This window comes from Glycine max, chromosome 4 (assembly GCF_000004515.6).
Source record: "Glycine max cultivar Williams 82 chromosome 4, Glycine_max_v4.0, whole genome shotgun sequence".
NCBI classification, from domain to species: Eukaryota; Viridiplantae; Streptophyta; class Magnoliopsida; order Fabales; family Fabaceae; genus Glycine; species Glycine max.
Genome location: NC_016091.4, coordinates 15,951,867 through 15,969,832, shown reverse-complemented (window position 1 = coordinate 15,969,832; position 17,966 = coordinate 15,951,867). Strand labels below are relative to the sequence as shown.

The window sequence follows — 17,966 nt, the reverse complement described above, 5'->3', positions numbered from 1 at the left end:
GATAAAGAAATTTTGATAAAAGACTTTGAGGCCAAACTATTGCAATAAAAAATGAGATTCTTTTAACAATTTAACTAAGTCATTATCTGTGATTTCCTTGATCTTGTTTGTTGACTTGAAACAATGTGTGCTTTCATCAAGTAAATTCTTTTGGCATCATCAAAACCTGCATGATTAACAATTATTTCCACTTCATCATCCGCAACTTTGATGCTATCAACGTTCTTCGACGTCTCGGGCTTTTCTCGACTATTCTCATTTTCTCTATGCATTACTTTGATCAATTGTTCCTACTTTCATAGTTGCTCTCACAGTTTTTGCAAAATCATGGTGATATCAATCGTGGAATTGGCTTAAGATTCACCAATTCTTTCATGTCCATCGTCATTTTCTGGTGTTACTGAATCTTGCGCTCCATCAACCTGTGCTTGAGGTTGCTACATTTGTTGTTAAGCCACAGAAACTCGTTTTTGATTCCTCCTTCTCACCATGAATGATCAAGAGATCCTTCTTCAATTGAAAGAAATCAATGATGTACAGTTGTGCCTTTTTTAAATAAAAATAAAAAATAAATAAGAATAAAAATTAGGTCATTAGTTTCCTCAATATATAAAGGAACTCTTAATCCCAAAGCAGTTTTTACAAAACACTTTATGTTCCTTTTTTTCTCTAATGCACAAGAACCCTAACAAAACAACTGGAGGAGGAGCTCTAGAGAGCACTAGAAATGCCATCATTGCTAACGGAGAACGCTTGAGCGACTACATCGAGGTAAGGGATGAGTTACTGACGCTTGGAGAGTAGAATAAACATGTGTAGGATCTCCAGAGGATCAATTTTGGGGTTATTTTGGATTGTTTTATGAAATTCAATTATATTCTTATGTTTTTAGTTGTGGATTGATTGTGTTTGACGGACCAATTGGTATCCCGATGCGAAACTGTTGTGAAATTAATAGGTTCTTGTGTTGAGTATGAACCCTGAAAATTGGAACATTTTATAATAAGCATAAATTGATAGAGTTTCTCTTGTTTGTATAATCCTGAGTAAAAATTTTATTTTTCCTCAATCCAAATCCTTTTAATTTTTTAAATTTACATATATCTTTTTGTGAGGAATACTCAAAAATTAATAAATAGTTAAATTTGTCTTTGCCTCGGGTTACTAGCATAAGTATAGTTCCATAGTGTTTGGATAGCTGGTCGTGATTTTGTGTTTAGATATACCTTCCCTGTTCTTCTATATTTTAGAAGCCTAGAGTTAGCAATCCGAATTGATCTGTATAACCAGTAGGTTTAATGTTGTATCTTGTATGCTTAATTATTTTATCCCAAATTTTTTAAAAGAATTTTGAGTTTTTCCACCATTAATAATTTCGTTTGTCAAGTTTGATAATTTTCTTGTTATATGGATATTACTTTTCGAGTTCTGGTGCAATGCGCGAGATCATTTTTTTGAAGTTACCGTTAACGAGGAGTCTTTAATTCAAGAGAATTGGGATTTCACTAGATTAAGATGAAAACAATTGTATATCTGGTTGATAAAAATTAAATTAATATATAGTTAAATTTTTGTCACGAATACTCAATTGTATATCTTGCAGTATTTTCTTTGCACTTGATATATTAGCTGAAATCTTGTTGATTTTTTTTTTCTTCTTTCTAAAATTTCCTATGTATACATGTCCATCGATACTTTTACTTCACAAGCTTTTGGTTTCCTTCTGCACACGTGATTTATCATGAAATATGTTTATTATTTTATATTTATATATATATATATATATATATATATATATATATATATATATATATATATATATATATATATATGTAATGCGTTTATTATTTATTATTATTATTCAAATATGTTTATCTGATGATATGTTGGTTACATGTTGTTATGATTTTTATATATATTTAATATTACATGTATGTATTTGCATATTGACATGTTATATATATTTGCTACATGTAAATATATTTAAAAGTTTTGAAGTTAGATATATTTTATTATTATAATACATGCTTATCTATTTGTTAAGTATATTTTGTAGTTTGTTAATTTGTGGGATGTTAAATTATGGATATGGGATCGATATGGTTGTGAGTAAGTGAGTGGTTAATACTTGATGTGATATTACTTGTGTTGTGAGTTGTGAATTATACAATAACTCGACTGGTGTTTATCTTGGGAAAAGTGTTTATGCACGAGGTGTTAAAAGGAAAGTGTAGGGTTCAAAATTAGGAGCCTGAGGTGTTAAATTATAGTGTAATGTGTTAAACATGTTGAAAACAAGTGTGAGGTCGTGGATATTGTATAATTCATGAGCAGTGTCTCTATGCAAAAAGAAATTATGTTAGAGGTTGGAACTGAATCAGGAAGGTGAGGCCCTAACGGATTCTTCGGATTATAGGTCTTGGAGGTAAATACACTCGGTTTGAGTGTTCCTTTAAACCTATATTGATCCCATATGGTTGGAGTATTCTAGCAAAATAGAATGACCCTAACTGATCACCTTATGATTTTACTTAGTGAGAGTGACCTAACATACCCATTGTGTGGCGTGTCTTGTTATGTACTCCTTGTTGGATCCAGTGGCCTCGGAATAATTAAGAAGGAGGGGTTGAATTAATTATGAACGTGTCTTGACTAATTAAAAATTTATCCTTCTTAATATTACTAGATTCAATTAGGTTTTACTACTAAGTTATGAGAAAGTAAAGAACAGAAACAATAACTTAGACAAAAGTAAAGTGGAAAAAAAAGTGCATAGCGGAAAAGTAAAGAGTGTAGGAAAGAAGAAAGCAAACACAAGATTTATACTAGTTCGGTCACAACCCGTGCCTACGTCCAGTCCCCAGGCAACCCACGGTTCTTGAGATTTCCAATAACCTTGTAAAATCCTTTACAAGCAAAGAGGCACAGAGGATGTACCCTCCCTTGTTCTCTTTGAACAACCAAGTAGATGTACCCTATACTTGAAGCGAACTACAAAGGATGTACCCTCCCTTGTGTTCACTATTACAACCAAGAAGCTACTCGCTTCTTACACAGAATTCTCAAACGGTTAGTTCTTTGAATTCAGTGTTTGGGCAAAGAATTCTCAGACGATTAGTTCTTTGAATTCTTAGTTTGGGAAATCAAAAAAATTGTCAGACAGTTAGTTCTTTGAATTCTTTTGTCAAGAGGGAGAAGGAAAGAATCAAAAGAATTCTCAGACGGTTAGTTCTTTGAATTCTTTTGGGAAGAGGGAGAAGGAATGAATCAAAAGAATAGCACAAGTTTTTTGACTAATGAACTTTTCTTGACAAAGAAAGTATTGAACAAAAAACTCTTAGAAAGATGTTGAGAAATGAATCAGAAAGTTCTCTCTTTTTGAATGAAAGGAATCTGTTTTTGGATGAAAGGAATTTGTTTTTAAAATTCGTGTCATGGTCACATATTTATAGTCATTTGATGACTCAAGTTAAAGTTTGTGACTCTTGGCAAATTCTTTAAAACTAGTCACTTTAAAAGTTGTGACTCTTTTGAAAACTAGTCACTTTAAAAGTTGTGACTCTTTTTGAAAACTAGTCACTTTAAAAGTTGTGACTCTTAAAAAAACTTCAGAAACTAGTCACTTTAAGAATTGTGACTTTTGATAATTTATTTTTCAAAATAAGTCACTGGTAATCGATTACCATCATAGTGTAATCGATTACACATCAACAGATGTGACTCTTCATGTTTAAATTTAAAAATCAAAACATTTAGAAACAATGGTAATCCATTAAATATATTGTGTAATCGATTACACAAGTTTAAAAATGTTTTATCACAAGTTGTGACTCTTGAAATTTGAAATCTCAACGTTCAAAAACATTGGTAATCGATTACATGCTCATGGTAATCGATTATTGCTTTGTAAATCAGTTTGAAAAGAATGTTGGTTACTGGTAATCGATTATTGCCTTCTGGTAATTGATTACCAGAGAGTAAAACTCTTGGTAAAAGATTTTTCTTTGAAAAATTCTCTTGAACAAAATTGTGCTATTCAATCTTTTTTTAAAAAAAATCTTTTTATAATTATCTCGATGTTTTTCTTGAAGTTCTTGCATATCTTGAGTCTTCTCTTGAATCTTTACTTGAATCTTGATTCTTCACTTGAATTTTCACTATTCACTTGACTCTTGATTGAACAATTTTTTGATTCTTAAAACTTGTTTTGACTCTTGATTCTTGACTTGAGTCTTTGGCATCATCAAAATAAACTTGTAAAGCTTTGCTTCCACACTCCTAAGCATCCTGGTGTTGTTTTTCACTGACATGGAACCACATTGCATATAGGCTTGAGTCTTAGTATAATTGTTGTATAATGCTTGTGAATTGTTTACTATGAAATCACGAGTGTCATAACGTCTTGAGTCGAGTGTTTGATTCATGTGTAATATGAATGGTGATTGAAAAATTACTTTAAATGATAAAGTGGTGAAGTGATGTGGATTGTATTAAGTTGAACTGTGTTATAAATATTTGTATAATGTATTTTGTTTATGTCTTTGTTTATCCGTATTTTATTTAGAAATGTGATAACTCACTCCTAGTGTGTGTTTGTGTTTGGACTGATTTTCATTTTGTTTCATGTGAGCCAACCTATGATGATGATCATGCTAAAGATGGAGAGGTTTAGCCTTTCTCAGGGAAATGCTCTAATAGATGTGACATTGGGGCATGAGGCTTTTATTTCATATGTTATAATTCCATGATGTTTTATGATTTTCGTTGTTAATTGAATTCTTTTTCATAAACTTGGTTGGCCATGTTTTGAGCCGAGACAATTCAATTTTCTTATTTGGGTTAGTTTTATTTTGATACTTGAGAAGTGAATGTGAACATTTTACTCTTTTGAAATACTTTTATTTAAATGTGTTTTAAAATTTTTAATTAGTTACGCTTTTACATTTTGTTTATTACATATATATGTGCGGGATAGAGGGTGTCACGAATGAGAATTCAAATCGTACCCCACATATGGTGCCAATGTTGTGTTAGTGATCTGAGGAGATAACCAAACACGAGTTCTAGCAGCGGATAGTGATGGTTTGAACGATGGTTCTTGGTGGTAATAAGCTTTGGAACTAAAAGAATCAAAGTCCTTTCACTATTGTAGATGTGTTAGTTAGGTTAGTTTCTTCATCCCACCCAAGCCCCTTATATACGTGTTAGCTTCAACCTCTTCTCTTGGGTTTGGATCATGGCATATCCATTAGCGTTTGGGCCACACTAACGATTGGGCTCGACTTCCAACATGGTCACTTAGACCCATTTAGCCCAAGCCTTTTTTGTAAGAGTCCATCATAACATCTTTGTTTTGTTTGTCATAGAACTCCAATCCTATAAATCCTAAATAGATAGATTTATAGATCGTATTAAAATTAAAGAAAAAAATTAGGAGGAATTTGATTCTAACACTGTGATGTATCACTAAAATCAAACTTTATCAAGAAGGGTCACCCAAATGCATGACCAAGATTGACTACTTAATTGTGTCATATACGTGTATGCATAATAATTTTGCATAAGATGACAGAGGTTGACTCATTGTCCATATTTATGCTATAGGTGACATACCATTTGCTTTTAATCAAGATACGTAGTGCTTGCATGTGCCAGTGTGACTAAAGCATGTTTGATTCAAGTCACACACTCTATCTTACATGTTGTGTACCTTTGTCTACAAAATAGTAACAAAATTGTAAGAGCTTATAAATATGTGCCAAGGACTCCATAAAATAATTTAAAATTTTACGTACGTGTAAAACCAGGTCCTATTTCCTGGAACCATCGTGGTCGTGGTCAAGGCAAGTGCATTGTAATATTCGCCGTATTTCATGCTCGAGGTAAGGTTGATGTTTTCAGCAAGGAATCATATTTTAATAAGAATAAAATATATTTTTTATTCTCATATAAAAAAGTTTAAAATGCATTCTTATAAAATTTTTAATAAATTTTTTGTGCTCGTAATATTGAAATATATTATTCTTTTGACTCAAAGTAAGGTTCAAATATTCAAACCTACGTGCATGACTTTTTTATATTGATTATGCATAACTAATTTAAATTTTACATTGATTGTATGCATAATCGATATAAAAAACATCATTTTTACATCAACTATATGTATAATCAACACAAAAAATCATTATTGTAGGTTCAAAATATTTACCTATCCGGACAAAAAAATAATGTTTCAATTTTGTGAAAACAAAAAATATACTAAAAATTTTGTAGAGATAAATTATAAATATTGATATTTATAAAGACGAAAAATATATTTAATCTTTTTAATAATTCTTTTAAAATTTACAATACTTAGGTGAAGTTTAGGACGTTATGTGGCATCAAAGAACAGTACAAGAATATTCAATAGTTTCATTTATACTTTAGTTGACATTACTGATTTATTTTATGAATAGATTAACTCCATATAATTGAAATAATCAATAATATAAAAGATATCAGATCCTTTACACTCAAAAGTAATTCATGATGTCTTTAATTAATTAGAATTATTATAAAAATAGTAATCTTATCACATATTAAAATTTACAATTGGAAGAGAATATAATTCTGTTTACGGTGTCGATGTGTTTTGAGTATAATAAATAATATATCAACGGCAGTTTAAACATTTGTTTATATTTTTATTTATTCACAAATAATTATATGCAATAAATTTGTTAATTTTTTTAATAATTATTCTAAAATTTATATTAATTAAAGATAATTTTTAATTGATTAACCATGTAATTTTTTTTACACATATATCCATGCCTGTAATGAAACTCTTCTAATTAAGTTCTTTAGAAGTATTACTACTTTAGTTAAACTTTTCATGTGTACCGAAAGTGTCTTGCAATGTCATTCAATCACAAATTATCGTTAATATAACTTTAAAAATAATTATCATAAAATTTAACAAATTTATCATACACAATGGATTGAAATTGGATGACAATATAAAATATATATTTTTCTCTTTTTCAAATAATTATTATAAATGTCAAGGAATTTATTATATATGTAAATATTTCATGTAAAAAAACTTTTACACATGCATTTTAATTACTTATCATATTTTCAAAACATCCTTTTATATTATAAAAATTGTACAAGAAAACCCCTCTTGTAATCATAAACTCTTAATTATAAATTATGGCCGGAAAATGATACTTTAGGTAAAATAAATGAATAAATTTATAGACATATGAAGGCATCAACATCTCATCCTATTTTTTTTAGCTTGGGTATCCCTAGACCAAGAGCCAAGGATTATGTCCTCGAGATATTAAGATTCATTTAAGGGATTGATCTTTCTCAATAAATGTTTTTTTGTATGCATGGATAAGGGATCGTGTTGTAAAAGTCACATTTATTGTGGACAACCCTTAGTCTGCCTTAGTTGCAACCTCTTTAGGGATTGCCTAAAGTGAATTCTTAAGTAGTTTAGTGGTTTAATCCCACATCGATTAATGATATGACTAAAATAGTGTATATAAGTGAAAGGACAATCCTCATCTTACAAGTTGATTTTATAGAGTTAAGTTAGGTTCTTAATCCAAATTCTAAGAAATCAAACAATCCCTTCGAATAAAAAAAACTAAATAATCATTGTTTCAAAAAATAATTTTAAAAAATTTATTGTAGACATATTAAAATGATATTATTTATTTAAATACTTGATAGTGGAAAATACCTTACCAAAAAGCTGGATTTGTATCTATCTTATATCCATAACAAAAACAAATTTGGCGGGACTTTATGATGACCTAATCACACAAATAACCAGGTATATAATAATTTTGTTCATTCAATTTATAAGGAATTGCAGTGCCTTGTCCAGCTCTTGTACATACAAAGTCTTAATCAGTATCCACTCACAGAGAGAGCCAGCAAAATTAAACAAATATCTTGCCAACAATGTTGCATTTCTTGCAAAGCATAGAATTCACCGCCACTCCCTAAATTCTTTTCTTTCTTCCTATTTTTCTGAGTCCAGCAGTATGTGGACAAAATCTTCTTCAATGAATGAAACATAAAGTAATGAGAAAATAATATAGTATTCCCAAATTAGGCTAATAAATTCACCTTGCTTCTCATTAATTGGAGAAAATTTCAGGGGCCTTGCCAGGATATCCGAATATGCTATTGCTAACACTCTATTGTGCTCCCATGGATTCATCACTACCCTTATCCTCAAGAGTTTTGTTTTAGCAAACTTTACTCTATAAGTATCAGTGTGTGTCAAAGAAATAATAAATTTGGTGGATTTTTGTTCTGTTTGATCTCAATGTTCTCCCATAATTTGTTTTAATAAGATTACAAAATATAAATATGTTCCTTTATAGATTTCCTTATACTCTCTTGTCTTGGTTAAGTTTTGTTCTAATACATCAAACCCTTATTGTATATAGTATCAAACCCTTATACCCACCAAAGTTAATAGGCATTTGACTTCTTCTGGTAGTAGCTTCTGCTTTTCACCATAATTGCATCATATATGACAAATATTTAGGCAAATTCTAAAACAATGCTATGCATTTAGTACTGTTGTTCAACGGGTCTAGGCAATGTACAGCGCAACATAAAATTTCTTCATACCTTTTCTTTTTGTGTCTAATTACTTGTTAAAAACTTGAAGAGCAAGTTTTTGAAGTCGATACATGATGACAACAGAAGCTGAGACTGAGAGGGTGGTGGTGATCCAGGATGCATCAAGAGATGTTAATTCAAATGCAATCCTAGGGGCCCTGGAATGGTTTTCTGTTAAAGCTGGAGATCAGCTTATAATTGTTGCTATCCTTGATTGGATGAGCAGTCCTAGTATGTTTTCTTTTCTTCCAAGAAAGCGTTGTAAGGATTCAGATTCAGTTACATTTTCTATTCTCCATGTTTAATCTGATAATAAAAAGAGAGGAACACAGAATGATATGAAATTAGATACTTAAAAGAAAAGTCATAATTTGAATATTAAGCCGTTATACTTAATAATTGTAACTGATATTGCTAACTTTTTTTTTCCTCTTTAGTGGGTTACATGGTCAGAGTTGATTCCAGTTCAATGATTTCAACAAACAAGAAAATAATTGAAAAAAGGCTTACCAAAAAAAAGGAAGAATATCTTATGAACCAGAACATCCAGGAGATCTCCAACTACTGTAAATTGAATGAGGTTAGCACAGTTCACATGCTTAACAAAATAATTCTGAAATATTACAAAAGTAGCTAACACTTGACAGTTGACAGAGTTAGAAAAGGGGTTTGACAAGCTATAGGGCAGAAAAATTATACAGATTTCTAATGTGTTTGTATGATGAATATGTTTTATACATACACACTTGTAAATAATAATCTTAAAGATAAACTGAACAGACCTATACATAGTGTCTAAGAATGAAATGGTTTATGAAATTTTTCGTTGGAAATGATGTTTCACAGATTGGATTCCAATTAGAAGTGCTTGTAGGCTCTACTGCAGAGGTTGCTTCTAATGCTGCCAAGGAATTTCAGGCGACAAGGTTGATACTAGTTAGGTCCGTTTCTAACTTTAAATCTTTTTGCCTTGCTCTATAACATGCAAGTAAAACCGAACGACAATTAACTACTTAAGATGGAATTGCACATGTTGAGAAAACTAATACAAAATACCAAAAAAAATCCCACCTTAAGCAGAAAAAGATTATGTCTAGAACTATTAAATATAAGATCTTCCTAGTTGTTTTTTTAAATAATTTCAGAACTTGGAATTATGCAGATGAACTGGTAGAATCAAATCCAGGTGATAATGATACAACTAACACTCCCAATCTTAGAACATTTCAGATCATAATTTGACTTGCAACAGAAGTTGAAATGAGAAAAAAATGAAAATAAAATGAACACCAGAATTTTGTGGTTCTCCCAATATAAGTTACATCCTCAAGCAAGTGAAAGAAAGATCACCCTCGAAAGAATATAGTAATTACAACTACTCTCAACTTGTTAGGAGAGAACACTTATCATTCTCTCTATCAATTGGAGTAAAAACACCTTACAATTTCTCTCTAGAAACTATAAAGAAAAGATACACAAGATAAGAGAATGAATAAAATGGGATAATGCATAACATCAATCAAGCTGCCCTTATAAATATTTAGGCTTTAAAAGTGCTATTTGACTGCAAATTAAATTTGGCTAGAATCTTCCCCAGAAGGATAGTCATTCATTTGCTTCTTGGCCATCATTTGTTTAGCTATTAAGAATTGATTTTCCAACATTTCTCCCTCTTGAAGACTTTGATTAACCATGTCTTCACACACTTTCATCCTTGCTATTTGTAATCATGCAATTTGATGTTGTAAATTGAGGAAATAACATATTCAGATTGTTGATGTACTCTGTTATTATTGTAGATTCACTCCTTCAAAGAGTGTAAAGGCTTATTTTTAAGAATACCCTGTAGTTAAGTGATTTTACCTTGTAAAATTTGGTGAGAGCATCCCAATATAGGACTTAAGAATTAACTTTGACCACAGATTAAATGTGGCTAGAATCTGCCCAAGAAGGATAGTCATTCATTTGCTTAGTTCTCATCATTTATTTAGCTATTAACCATTGATTTTTCAACACCCAACTATAACCAACACGCATCAGTTCAAGTAGACGAGACTTGGATCCCTTAAGCATGTGGTCTTATGTTCTATCCTAGGATTAATGTGTATGTAAAAGAAAAACACTGTTGGGACTTGGGAGGGGTTCTAGTTTTAAGCCTGACTGTATCCCTAGAGATTAGCCTCTCTGACTCTCAAGTACTGGGTGCAGGAATACTGTGGGTGAAAAAATCTCAAGTATAGCCTCTTTCTTGAGAGGCAAGACTCTATGATCAATACTGTTTTTATCATTGTTCCATGCAATATATTATAAGGGGAAATCAAACTGAAGAATGCACAACTTCTCATTTAAAGGTCACTGTCAAGGAGAGTTAGTTTCTCCACCAAAAAATAGACACTAGCTTATGATATCAAATTATCCATAGACTACTTATGCAAGGTTATTTTTATACACTATGCTAAAACCATAGCCTTTTTGCCTTGGATGCAGACAAATTCACAAAGATATGAAGCATTTCGTGCGCAACCTCCCTTGTGGTATGTATAGGATAACAAGTGACAATTCAATTGAGAGGTTGAAAGATCCAAAATCAGCAGTCAGTACCAAAACATTTGCCCTCAGGCAAGAAAATGTAAGCTATAAAGAAATGTTTCCAGGAAGTGAAGAGGAGGAACGTTCTCTTCTGAGTAAGTACTTTTATCCCATAGCAACATTGTCTAAATACAAAAAAGTATACATAAATTAATATTTCTATAATGTCAGACAGGTTATATGTTCTCTCATTTATTGTCTCACGTACTGTCAACAAATTGGAAAGAATAACAAACCTCTTATAGCAATATCTGCAATACCGCACCTATAATGTCAAACTTTTATTTAGATAAAATGTAATAATGCATTTCCATTTTGGTGTTAACTGAACAATTGACATGAGTACTCAAACCTTTGGAAAGGTCATGAAGATTCAATGATAACTTAGTCAGATTATGAAAATCCATGCCATTAACAAAAGAAATCCCGGTGTTCTATCATAGCCTATCTGTCAAACAGACTGCAAATAAATCTAGCAAGGAATAGTTAGCAATTTATGATGATTAAACAAATGATTAGTTAACAACATTCAAAGATGGTTCAATATATGTTAACACTGAATAGCTAGTCTTTTGGTCAATTAATCCTATCCACTTCCAATGCACAAACTTAAGTTTCACAATTTTTACACAAGAATCTTGCAAACAAAAACTATGGTGAAAGTTTATCAATATTGAGTTACAATACTTGTTGAGGTAATAACAACATGAAAAATCTTTGGCTACATTCGATGCTAAACAAAATAGCTAAGGAACCTCAATGAAATCTCCTTTAATTCAATAATAAGTGTTTCTACTTAAACACCTATATATTCCTTTTGATAATTAAGCAGTACAACTGAGATGACCAATGGTACATCACGCAGTGTCCAGGTCTTCATCTAGTGATCTGTTGACATCAACTGGAATTTCAAGTCAGTGGAGTACAGAGGTCTCCACTTCTAGTTTCGGAAGCTTGCGGTATGGTTGTCAATACCAAGAGGGAAAGTTTTATTCAAATAAAGAACAAGAAACAACAGGGAATCAATCACTGTTTCACATTTCGGAGAATGAAGAGACGAGCCAATTACAAGTAAATAAAAAAGAGCAGCATAGTAGAAATAATGAAACATCTCATATGGAGGAAGAATTTACAAATCCACTTTGTTCTGTGTGCAAAAATAGACGACCAAACATTGGATTGAAGAGAGATTTCAGTTATGCTGAGCTCCATACTGCTACACAAGGATTTTCTCCGAAGAACTTTCTGTCAGAAGGTGGATTTGGATCTGTCTACAAAGGACTGCTGAATGGAATGAAGATTGCTGTTAAGCAACATAAATATGCAAGCTTCCAAGGAGAGAAGGAATTTAAGTCTGAAGTGAATGTACTTAGCAAAGCAAGACATGAGAATGTGGTTGTGCTGCTAGGTTCATGCTCAGAAAAAAATAATAGGCTTCTTGTGTATGAATATGTCTGCAATGGCTCACTTGACCAACATCTATCAGGTAAGCAAACAGGCTTTAATTTAGTATTTAGTTTCTATTTATGTTTTTCTTAATACAGCTTGTAAGAGAGTAACTTTTGTTAAATTGATGTAGAACACTCTCGATCACCTCTTAGTTGGGAAGATAGGATCAATGTAGCTATTGGAGCTGCCAAAGGCTTACTATACTTGCACAAGAACAACATGATACACAGAGATGTGAGACCAAACAATATCCTTATAACACATGATTATCATCCATTGGTAATACATCCAGTCTTGAATCTACAGATATTTGCATGCATATGATGCTAATTAAAACATGGCATACAGGTTCAAATTTGCAAATTTCAATGATGCATCCAGGACTGCTTTGTAAGATATCAGTCCAGGCTATTAATGATGTTCATTTGTTGAATAATGATGGAACGTTTAAGAATTAATACATTATTAGCATTACTGTGTGTACTTGTGCAAAGGAGATAGAACAAAATAACATAATAGTCTGGGAGTACTCTATAAGCTCACTGTTACTTCCATAAAGAAGATGAAATTCATTTAGACTAACATTTTTCTTTCCTGATGAATTTATTAGCTGGGAGACTTTGGATTAGCAAGAAATCAAAATCAAGACTCGATACACTCAACGGAAGTTGTTGGAACTTTGGGGTATTTGGCTCCAGAATATGCAGAACTTGGCAAAGTGTCTACCAAAACAGATGTATATTCTTTTGGGGTGGTTCTACTGCAACTAATAACAGGAATGAGAACTACAGATAAAAGACTTGGAGGAAGAAGTCTTGTGGGATGGGTAACGATCTAAATACCATAAAATTTAACTTATCTCAATGCTTTACTATAACCTCAGCTCATCAAGGCATCAATATGATTCAAATCAATTTCATACCTTAGTTTTTTATGTTAGTGTCAAGTCAAGGATCAGCGTTACCAATACTTTAATTTGAGTTACTTTTGGAAAAAAATTTAATCTTTAAAGACTCTTAGGCAGAATTGGTAGTTCAATTATGATAACATAATTAATCTATATTATCGAATAATATAAGATTTAACTACAACATTCTGATATATAACATAATTAAATATCTTTATTAGTTTGTCTATAAAATTTCTTGCAGGCGAGGCCACTTTTAAGAGAGAGGAACTATCCAGATTTAATTGATGAAAGGATCATTAACTCTCATGATGTCCATCAACTATTTTGGATGGTTCGAATAGCAGAGAAATGTCTAAGCAGGGAGCCTCAGAGGAGACTAAATATGATTCAGGTAGGCTACATTTTTGGATGATTTCTTTTGGAGTATAGTTCACTGTATTTTAATGGAGAAGAATTTTAAAATAATAGAGAGCAGTTGATAATAAGTAACGTATTTATATAGAAAACAGACAAAGTTCGTGTTACTAGCATTTCTCAATTTAGAACCTTCCAGCAAACATTCTTATTAGGAAACATGCTATGAACATATTCAACCTCCACGTACTTCAGGAACTGTCTTTTTATTTATTTATTTTTATATAAGGTTTTAACAAGTGTTGGACATGTCTAATAATAAAGAGTGTTACAGAGGTACTAGATTATTATATGAAAAACAAGCAAGTATAGTTTTTCCTTACATGCATGGTCAACTTAATACATTGTATGACCAGATTCTAAGGTGATACTTTTTATTTTACTTTACTTCATCTTTTATTTCACTACAGGTTGTTGATGCTCTAACTGACATAGTGGAGGGCAGAACATGTGACATAATACTAAGGGATTACTCCCCTGCAAGATCAGATTCAACCTATAGTGCATCAGACTCTGATGAATCTGAAGACGAAATGCAGGAACCCTTGAGGTTTGAAAGCGAGTTACTAAGTCACAGTTCAGAATCCATAGAAAGTAACAACATAAGTCAGATGATGCACATGATTGTAAGACAGCCACCATCCCCTCCAATTCAGAGCATCTCTTCGTCTAGCTCAAGCTCATATAAGCTTCATTATGAGTCAACTAGTGATGGTGAAGCACACAATGAAGGGGAAATAGAAATATCAAATTCCAATTGGGGGTTACTCAATTCTTAGATGCTAGACCTAGTATATAGCTGAAATAAGGGAGAATATTTCAGTTTAGTTCCTTTAAATTAATAAAGTTTCCTCTAGTTAAAATGGTTATGTTGTGATAGAATATGGCTGCTCAGCTGAGATGAATTTATCTTATGGGATGAAATATAGTTATGAATGGATTTAGTTTCATCCTCGTGCAGCATAAAATGTTTTATCCTATCAGTAAACTCTATATGGTGTCAAATGTTAACGGTTTTTTCTTAAAAACAATTATCAGATTCTGAACAGATTTAAAAAGAGGAATGATACTGTGACATATGAACAGTAAACTATCCCCAACAGACACCCAAACATGTGTGATTTTTTTTACAAAACTATGTTTATCTCTCAAAGTAACCTAAAATAGTAACCTATCATCAACTAGTATGCTGTCATAGAAATTAAAAACACAATTTAAAAAAAAAAAAAACAAATCACATGTGATTACCCCTTAAAGTTTTTGATGATGTGGCAAGTCATTAGGTACCAAAAAATGAATCACACGGGATTGCCAGCATCTCTGCCACGTCATATGTTAATTGACAGCAGAAGTGACTAAAAGTGGTAACGGAAAAAAAGTCAAGAAATTTTGACAGGACAAACTTTATATTAGGGACGAAAAAGAGAAATGCAAAAAAGTTTAGCGACAAAAAATAGTAAATCGTATTTTATACTATATATACATAACCAACTAAGATGAGTGTAAGAGTGGAAATTCTGTATAGTTTACCAAAGAGTTTTAGTTTAAACTTCACTGTCAACACTTAATGATACATTACTAGACTTTTAGATTTTCAAATTTTACACAAATCATCTCTGTAAGCTCTTAATTAACTTTTAATTTTACGTAATTTTGTCATTTAATTAATTATAAAATGGGAATTATTTTGGTAAAAATAAAAAAGTTGGAAGTGGAACATTTCATGCATCAGAATGTAGAGTTTACAATGATATTTTCATATGACTTACAAGTGAAAAATCAACAATGGAAATTGATCTTGTAACATGTCATAATTTGAGTAAACGCGCAGTTATAGTATCTGTTCAACCAAGCTAATTAGCAAAATGATACTAATTTTAAACATTATACCATTGTATAAATTGAAAACAGAAACCAAGGGATCACAGCATGATAATATGTGAAAGAGATATCTTAAACAAAGTTACATGTAACCCATCAGCATGGTACGTTGGTAACCACCCATTTTAATAAACATTATTCTCAACTTACATGTGATGTTTCTTAACCAGAATAATATACAGGATAGCTAGATTACTTAGGGAAATTTCAACCACAAATTTTAGCGACATTTTCTATGTAGAATTTCTAAACATTGGCAAGTTGCTCTCCCTCTAAAATTCATATTTGGACAGATATGGGAAAGGTAATTAAAATGGGTACAATTGCTCATAGAGTGGAAGTGTGTTTATAATATTAAATAGGATTATTACATTTTTCAATAAAATTTGTCCATTTGTAATATTTTAACTATTGCCTTTGAGGGAATGGTTTGCAAAACTGATACTAAAATATGACCAAATTTCTTCGGCATTGTTGCATGTGATTTGGAAACTACATTGTTTTTCTACATTGTTTTTCTAATCATATCCAAAACTTATCTTGAATTCTCAATCGATTCTTAAACATCGTTGCCTCTTTTAATCCTTTACGATCGACAAACATTTCAATCCAAAATATCACCTAGACAAGACTCCCCTTACTAGTTTAGAGGGGGCAATTTACCTTTGAATGCTTTCAGATCCCCAAAAGATTTTAGTCTTGACTAAAAATACTCTTTGCAATCGTATGTGTATAAAAAAATAAAATAAATAAATAAATTCCCAATTGCTCGTCTTCTAAGTAACCCTTGGAAAAGTCAATGCCCCAACATACATATAATCGTACAAAGGCCAATTTTTTTGGCTCTAATATCAAGGCTGACAGAACCATTCAAATAGAGAGCACTGCATAGCACTAGTGCATTGTGCATTCTCTTTCCCTGTGCTCAAGGAACAGGTTAAACAAAAATGTCTCATCCACACACACAAAGTTAAACAAGAAAAACAACCCATGAACAACCAGGAAGCACATGAAAGGATTACACAACCTGTGTGCTGTGTGCAATAACACAAGACCAAAATTTGAATGCAACAGAAAGAGAGACTTCACATTTGCTGAACTACATGCAGCCACACAAGGCTTTTCCCCAAAGAATTTTCTGTCTGAAGGGGGGTTTGGTTCTGTCTACAAAGGGAGGTTTTATGGGAAGAAGATTGCTGTTAAGCAAGCTAAACTTATTTGTGCAAACCACAAAGGAGAGAAGGAATTCAAGTCTGAAGTTGATGCACTCAGCAAAGCAAGACATGAGAATGTGGTCAAACTGTTAGGATCATGCACAGAAGGGAATCATAGACTTCTTGTCTATGAATATGTCTGCAATGGTTCATTGGACCAACGTTTATCACGTATGATGACAAAATTAAAACCAAACTTAGATATCAAATAATACTAAAGAATAGTAATGTGTGCTTCTCTTGATATTACATTATTGAGGTACTAAATTTAGCTTCTTCTATGCAGAACATTCTCGTAAACCTCTTTGTTGGCAAGACGGGGTGAAAGTAGCTATTGGAGCCGCCAAAGGATTGCTATACCTGCATAAGAACAAACTCATATATACATAGAGACATGACACCAAACAACAATCTTCTTACACATGATTATGATGTATTGGTAATAATATGCACAATAAATACTTTAGAATATATATAAATATATATTATTGATACAAATACATATACATATTACCTGGTCATTGAAAAAATGGAGAACTAATTTATTTTATTAGCAATGCTTCGGCTGCCTTTGTAGAATTGCAGTATCTACTAATGTAGGCTTTCATTTATCATGGATTATTAGAAACACTAGACTTCTATACATACACATTTAACTACTACATGTTAATGATGGATGATCATTTAACAAGATCTTATAGTTCATCGTAATTTGGTTCCACAATCACTAGATTCTTGATAAGTGTCATATTTTAGTTAATATGTGATTTGAATTTGGAGACTTGTGATTTCAAGAATTTTTCTTAGAAACTTCCTTCTTTTTTTTAGTTATTTGGTAGTTAAAATAGATTTAAATGTTTTGTTTATAATTTGAA

The 17,966-nt window shown here is 31.6% G+C and overlaps 1 protein-coding gene across 1 annotated transcript; it reads left to right on the top strand.

Annotated features, from left to right (window-relative positions):
• The first annotated feature begins 8,708 nt into the window (after nt 1–8,708).
• Nucleotides 8,709–14,775, top strand: LOC100794450 (probable serine/threonine-protein kinase PBL26). The gene is made up of 9 exons (XM_006579073.1): nt 8,709–8,865; nt 9,072–9,214; nt 9,481–9,575; nt 11,122–11,346; nt 12,096–12,709; nt 12,803–12,951; nt 13,283–13,498; nt 13,824–13,973; nt 14,407–14,775. Exons 1-9 carry the CDS (start codon nt 8,709–8,711, stop codon nt 14,773–14,775), a joined length of 2,118 nt encoding a protein of 705 aa, XP_006579136.1.
• The last annotated feature ends 3,191 nt before the right edge of the window (nt 14,776–17,966 follow it).

What these genes read in the sequence shown, in the direction of transcription:
- LOC100794450 (XM_006579073.1), top strand. Translation starts at nt 8,709, where the DNA reads ATGACAACAGAAGCTGAGACTGAGAGGGTGGTGGTGATCCAGGATGCA. An exon ending in TGATTGGATGAGCAGTCCTA is followed by an intron (nt 8,866 to 9,071) that starts GTATGTTTTCTT and finishes TTTCCTCTTTAG; the next exon opens with TGGGTTACATGGTCAGAGTT. An exon ending in GGAGACTAAATATGATTCAG is followed by an intron (nt 13,974 to 14,406) that starts GTAGGCTACATT and finishes ATTTCACTACAG; the next exon opens with GTTGTTGATGCTCTAACTGA.